The sequence below is a fragment of the Amblyomma maculatum genome, chromosome 7 (assembly GCF_055883805.1).
Source record: "Amblyomma maculatum isolate TAMU_Amacu chromosome 7, ASM5588380v1, whole genome shotgun sequence".
Lineage (NCBI taxonomy): Eukaryota > Metazoa > Arthropoda > Arachnida > Ixodida > Ixodidae > Amblyomma > Amblyomma maculatum.
This window is the reverse complement of record NC_139350.1, coordinates 101,654,581-101,661,987: the sequence shown is the minus strand read 5'-3', so window position 1 is coordinate 101,661,987 and position 7,407 is coordinate 101,654,581. Positions and strand designations below refer to the sequence as shown.

General features: G+C 45.2%; 1 protein-coding gene across 1 annotated transcript in view; it reads right to left on the bottom strand.

The window, feature by feature from the left end:
• Positions 1–899: 899 nt before the first annotated feature.
• The window catches only part of LOC146184161 (kelch repeat and BTB domain-containing protein 12-like), a 28,624-nt gene continuing 22,116 nt past the window's right edge, over positions 900–7,407 (bottom strand). The window contains exons 5-7 of the mRNA XM_084608501.1: positions 5,889–6,081; positions 2,374–2,567; positions 900–1,132 (exon numbers count right to left, since the gene is read on the bottom strand). Coding sequence (XP_084464627.1) covers positions 900–1,132; positions 2,374–2,567; positions 5,889–6,081 — 620 coding nt within the window. The remainder of the gene's footprint in view (positions 1,133–2,373; positions 2,568–5,888; positions 6,082–7,407) is intronic.

Genomic DNA, 7,407 nt, shown 5'->3' with positions numbered 1-7,407 from the left:
AACATGGAAAGTATTTGTGTTAGATGCTTATAGGATGTTCTTCATAGACTCGCCCTGAAGCAGAATCCTGGGATTGATGTGTGGCAGGAAAGGCATGCACAAATGTAGAATTTTGTGGCCCCATATTCTTAGTTGCATTGTTTTTGCCCTCAACTTATTCATACAAACACAGGAACTCCTCGTTAATGCTGACTAGCAACCGAGCAGACTTCTCTGCAATGCTTTAACCAGTGCAGGGGAAAGTGAAAATCACACTTCGGACAGATCACGGGTGCATGAAAACTTGAATATGAGTTTTCATCCACCCTTGACCTATCCGAAGTGTCATTTTCACTTTCTCTTGCAATGTTTAAAGCATTTCAAAGATGTCTGTTGGGTTGCCCGTCAGCATTGACGAGGATTTCCTGTGTTTGTACCAATCTGTTGAGAGCGAAAACGATGCAAACTAAGAATATGGGCCCACAGAGTTCTATATTTATGCTTACAATTCCTGCCGCACATCAATCCCAGGCTACTGCTTCAGAGCGAATCTGTGCGGTGCACCCTCTGCCACCTATTTCGTAAGGGTGCAAAGGAAAAAGTGCACCCTTAGAGAAGGGTGCAACAATTGCACCCTCTAAAATTTTAAGCTGGGCACCCTTCTTTAAAGACGCGGTATCTGCACCCTATTGGTTGCACCCTTTAGGTAAGAAAGGGGGAGCGTCTGGGGACAAGCCAATTTTCACCCTTAAGGGTAAGAAATTGTTTAGTGTGAGCTGTGGAACTAACCTGCGCTGCCTGAGCGCCAAAGGACACGCCATATACGCCCTTATGGAATAAGGAAGAGATTCGGCCTGAACAAATAGGCCTGCAGTACAGGTTTTTTCGTTTCAGGCCCCCTTGCAGCAATGGAGTGTTCCTTAGAGGTAAAACTGCATGTGACGCAGTTTATGATCCTCACTGGTGCTAAGGCGGGAGCTGCCGTAGTATCCGCCGACGATGTAGATGCGGCCATTCATTTCCATCATCCGGTGGCAGCAGCGAGGGCCTGGCATGCGCTGCACCACTAACCAAGAGTCGGAAGAAGGAGTGTAGACTTCCACGCTGCTGAGCATTACGTGGCCGTCGTTACCACCGCTCACATACAGCTTGCCTGCGCCAAAGTATCAGCACGGTCATAAGCATCTGTAGTGCTCAGCCTTATATTCGCTCTTCCCATAATTTACACTGTCCTAGGTAAGCGGAAAGACACGGATTCCACTCTGATATGAGCCTGCTCCGAAGTTAACGCCTTTACTATAATTCACACCACTGTAATCAGAAAGGCGTGAGCGAAAATTTAAATGCGGCAACAAGTAAACTTCAGAAATTGTGCTGCTTGTATTTGTTGCTTTTGACAGCGAACGCGATGAAGGTAAGCGGGAACAAGGTGGGGCTATGGGCAAGCGACTTTGCGGTTACCCTTTTTATGATTTAATTTTAGGACTTTTATTATCGAGGGTCACCCATATTACAAAGTTTGCTAGCTAATGACAAGTGAAACACCTGGATATCAATTGATTGGGAGGCGCTAAGACCGTAACTTAGTGCTGTGCAAGCCACTCGTTTTATTTCTTGTGTTGTGCCACAGAAAGCACTGTCACCTGTCAGCTCGATTCATCGATCCATCACTGTCACAGAATAGAATCCTTGATGCTGAGAATATAGTTTGGATGAAGCTAATAATAAATTCTGTGCAATGCCTTTCAAGGCTTCAAGTGATATATGAGACCTTGATTTAGACTCAAAGGGAAGGGAACATCCGCAAACATTATGCGTCAGTTAAGTATAGAGTTAGTTCACAACCGATTATTTCTTCTCTCTAATTCGAACCCACCTCTGAAGGCGGAAGCTGAACCTTTGCTACGTGCCCTGTACATCGGGGGCACTCTGGTCCCATAATTGGAAGCGGAGTTGAACCTCTCCACAGTGGCAGTGCAACCAACAGCTGCATCATGGAGCCCGAAATGCAATCGACTACAAGAATACTGATATGATAAATTCTTTCATTTACGGTAGGACTGGCCACCATGGCTGTGCCAGTGTAAGGTGATAGAGCGGATTATTTTATGCTTAATTCATTCCACCAAACTTCCCTCAAGCATGGTTGATTTTGCTAGAAGGCCTCTAGAATTACGTTACCATGGATAGGCGAAGATTGCTTTTAATCTTCACTGTTATGTTTTTGAGGTCTCTTTACTGTCAGTCGAGTAAAACTTCCCTCGCTTGTTTCAACTGGAGAAAATGTTATTACCATTACACTGTGATATACTGTACTTATGAAATGGTACTAACACTGCGCGGACTCATGATGCTTCCCTTCAGGCATAATGGCTCGACAGCAATGGCTCATACCGTTATCTCCCACGAAGGCGTAGATGTCCTTGTTCATTGCCGCAACTATGACGTAGCCACGAGGAATGTGCATGGCTGAGCGGGGCTCCCATACACAGCGCTCGGTGTTGAAGCAAGAGCGCAGGCACGCGTCTACCCGCTTTCCGCCCTCTATGCAGATGAACTTGACCGCCAGAACTACGCCGTGAAATGCCCTGCATGGAAACGATTCATGCGTCGTTATAGCGATTTTTTGGGGCGCCGTGAACAGCATGCCAGGCAACAATATATCTTGTGTTTGGAGATAAGCCTAAAAGCAAATGCAAAAAAAAATATTCTTACGTGGTAACAATCAAGGATACGGCACAACATGGCGACAGGATTAACGATGATTTAATGTCTGGCCTAGCGCGAGGGCTCCTTTGGCGCCACTGCCGATCTTCTTCTTCGCAATACTCCTCGGGACCACCGAGCGATCGTCCCGATCGGTTCATTGAAGTTGGTGGTGGCGTAACGGTGAGGATGTTCAAGAAAAGATAGAATAGAAGATTAGCTTGCCACCACGACGATGATGACCACGGAGAAGCTTGGGTGACCGGACTCTCCTGGAGCTCATGAGCCAACACCAGAGCATTCATGGGACTGACGGCTCGAGGTCGAGTCGGGCGGCTAGGCGGGGTGGGGGCGGGCATGTTCGTGTCGTTTGGCCCTTCGGGTCCTTCGGGTCTTTGGTCTGATCTGGTCTCTGCTCAGTTAATGTGTGTGCCTTGTCTTCAGATCCGGGCTGGGAGTTGGGCGGTGGTAGTTGCGGCTGGTCGGGTCTGGGCAGGAAGGGCTGAGGCGGAGCTGTGCAGTGATATTGCAGGGCTCTTGGTCGATAGTCCCGGAGTGCGGATGGCGTCGATGCTCCAAGTTGAGGATACGAATGACGTACCCCGCACGTCCACGAAAATATTACGTGCTGACAAGCAAGAAGACGGCACAACATGATGACAGGATGAACGATAATTTTTAGGCTGGCTTAGCGCCACTGCCGATCTTCTTCGGAACTGGCGCTAGGCCATCCCTTCAATCATCGTTCATCCTGTCTCCATGTAGTGCAGATCTTCTTCGCAATTCTATAAATGTGAGCTAAAGAGTATTGGATGCTAGAGTTTAGCTGGAATCGGGTGAAGTGAGCCTCCAAAGCTCTTGTCGTTCGTTACGTGTAGTCGTGCTCTAATTGCCTCAATCGCGTTTGATTTGCCGCTGATGCAATGATTAGTACTTCGAATTCTGGCTTACAGAAATCCGTAAAGGCATGTCCAATTAATACGATAACTAGAAGTATCGTCGGAAGAAAACAAACAGCCCAAAACAATATTTTTCAGAAGGGTAGATACTTGGGATTGTTGGTACATGATCGAAGGGAACAAAATGTAGCGCACCAAGACAAGGACAGAGAAAGAAGACACACACAGCGCTAACTTCCAACTAATGTTTATTCAAGGAAGAAAGCATGGTTTTATACCACCGCGTATCACATGCATCTTACAACGATGTAAGTTGCAGCCTTCTAGACTTCCTGTAAATCGAGTTAAGTCCTATCTTCAGCAGCATTCGTTGTGTCTTCTTCCCGCAGATAAAGAAGGGGGGTTTGCTGTACTGCCGTCTGCTCTTTTTCATAAAAAAGCATGTGAAGCTGTGGCCTCCGCTTTCAACTGTAATCCAAAACCTAATATGTCAAAACTTAAAGCTGAAGCAAAGAAACTATGCAAGAAATTGGACCTTGGGTCTGTGCTCAAAAAGATTACAGATTGTAAAAAGGAGTTCCTTCAGGTTTTCTTCAGTGCAAAGACCCATAAAACTGATGTACCGTTCCGTGCTATTGTATCTGAGAATGGCACATGGCAAAATCTGTGGCCCTGTGGTTACAAGAAAAACTAAAACTGCTTTCTGTTCCAGATCCCTTCCTTGTCCGTAACTCTGAGCAGGTGCTAGATTTTGTTAATTCACATGCAGATCAAGGCGTTTTTGCTTTCTCTGTTGATGTAAAAGACTTGTACTATTCCATTCCGCATGACGCTCTCCTATCCTGTATTGAAGATAGCATTGATCAGTATGGGCCGATTGCCTTTCAAAATGCTTGTGGTATATCAGTGAATGGATTTTTAGAACTATTACGATTTTACCTGACTTAGACTTTCATAATTTTGGATGGAAAACCATACCTTCAGAAACAAGGCATCTGCACTGGGTCGTGCATAGCCCCCGACCTAAGCGATTTATTTTTAGCCCGGCTGGACAGGTCTTTTGCTGATACAGTAACTGATACCAATTATATTAGGATTTTTAGATACGTTTACGACTACCTCATTGTACTTAACAGAAATGACGGTTCCTACATGGATGACGCTTTTAATGTCCTCGCGCTGTTTCGTAACCATTTCAAACCTCTAGAATTAACATTTGAATTACCTGAAACAGGTGGTATTCGATTCCTAGATATTAACTTCATACTTCATCATGATCGGACGTGCTGGATGTTTAAACCTCGTGGCGCATTGTTACCTTTCAATTCATCGCACTCTAAACTTGTGAAACGTTCCATTGCTCGCCTTTCATTTGTTAATTCTCTGAAGAAATCTTGCCCGTACCTCATGCATGACAGTTTTTCACAACAGTGTAAGCGTCTAGAATGTGCCGGGCACCCTTCCCATCTTCTTGCGTCCGTGACCGAAGGCGTTTTGAAGAAAGTATGCCAGAAAAAAGCGGATGCAGTCAACAGGCCCCGTGTAAGAAAGAAAAAATTGCCGTCATCTCTCACATTCATAGGCTGTCCCATAATCTCAAAAAAGTTGCGCAGCGATCGGGAGTTAGAGTGGCTTTTTCCGCTCCGAATAAGTTGAGTCAGCTATGCACTAAAACTTCGTCAGAAGCCAAGAAGGTGATAGACTGCACAAAGAAACATAAATAAAAATTTGTTAATTGCATCCAAAATGTAGTCTATCAAATACCCCTCTCCTGTGGCAAGCAATATATTGGTCAAACGGGCAGATGCCTCAATGATAGGCTTCGTGAGCATGGCCGGGATGTCAGTAAGAGGTGTGGTAAAGGTTTGTCGGCTCATTGCCGTGTTTGCAATTGTATTCCTCTCCTCAAAAAAAGTATGGTTTTAAAAGTGCACAAAAACCGGTTAACGCGTGAAATAGTTGAAGCTGAATGGATTACTCTTTTGAAAGATGATTGTATAAGTAACCCTTCTGTCGCGTTGTTGCCAAAGGAGATTGCGTATCTGGCTGATATGACTTTATAGCGCATGTTCTTTTGGCGCATGTGATACGCGGTGGTATAAAACCATGCTTTCTTCCTTGAATAAACATTAGTTGGAAGTTAGCGCTGTGTGTGTCTTCTTTCTCTGTCCTTGTCTTGATACGCTACATTTTGTTCCCTTCGATGATATTTTTCAGTTTTAGTTCGAAATACAAGTGGGCATAATGTTACACTATGGCTCACTTTTAATGACATAGCCCTTAAATATTGATGATGCATCTTGCCTGGGTGATGTTCTGTTCATGGTATGCAGCAGCCAGGGCGAGGCTCGTGGATCGCAGGCCTCAACAGCAACCCGGCACACTCTGGCGTTCCAGCCTACCACCATGAACAACAAGGGCAGCACGCGGGGAAGCCAGCGCTCGGGATTAGCGCGGGCGAAGACCATGCAGGGAAACTGAAACAGGGCTGCACTGGCTGCAAGTGAATCGGGAAAAGATTTAATTTCTTCATGTGATCGAACAAAAATCGGCAGTTTATTCCAGCGTGTTTTGAATCTAGTCACCTATGAAGAAAATGAAACGCCGAGGGAAATATTAACGCTGTCGCTATTTGCGTGAATGTGGTGTGCTGCTAGATGGGAAGGTTCAGAGCTTCATTAAGTCTGTAGTCGGAGTTGAAGAGCCGAGAGGGAGTATTATTAATCATAACCAATGTAAAGCGATAAAAAGCGACTAAGCGACTCATATAGCGGCAGCTTTTGTAAGCACAGAAACATCTGAAAGAATCGCCTGGGCAAGAAGACGCACTATAGCGCTAGCGCTACCCATATGTCGGTCAAAAGACCTTTTCAGTGCCCAAACATGAATGACAAAAAGCAGCCGGAAGAATAACCGGAGGAGCGCGGGTCGAGACATACACTGTTATAATTTTCTTGTTCTACCTTTCTTGTATCAAAAGGCTGCGCGAAGGAGACACACACACTGCGCTTGGACACGGGTAAGGGCATCTTGTTTTTTATTTGTATTGATATATACAGGTAGTAACCGCAGATTCGGACCATAAAAAGGAAATAACAAGAATAATATGAATAGGATGGAGCTCATATGGCAAGCACTCGAAGATTATGACTAGCAGCTTACCGGTATCGCTCAAGAGGAGAGTATACAACAGTTGCATCTTACCTGTACTAACCTATGGGGCTGAAACTTGGAGGCTAACCAAAAGGATTCTACTTAAGTTGAGGACAACCCAGAGGGCTATGGAACGAAAAGCTAGCACAGAACCGGGTTAATTGGAGAAATAAGGCAGAGGCCTTCGGCCCGCAGTGGGTATAGTCAGGCTGCTGATGATGATGATGAGGGGAAGGAGGATGATATATAAATGCTCAAGTATCAAAAATTAAAGAGCTCAGATAATATTGCAAGTGCAGGAGCAACAGGTGTAACTTCAGTTCTAACTGTGACCGGAAAGATTGAGAAAGTCGACAACAGTGGTCTCACTAAAAGTGAGTCTTCACTGCTGCCTTTTAATGATATAGATGACACGATTGAAATGTATTCGATGCTGATTATATTTTTACAATAGATGAAGCAAGGTGTTGGGCGCTCACACTCTACCTGTCAGAAGCCAGACTGTGCGCTCAGCGTCCGACCTGTTGCGCTCTTTTAGTTGTAGATGCACAGTATTTGGTACAGGTGCCATATAACCAGGAAGTTGATTTGTGTTAGGTATTATCTCTCTCAAGGTCTTCCACACAGCGGTATGAATCCCGTCATTCTAAAAGGCTCCGATTAAAGCTGA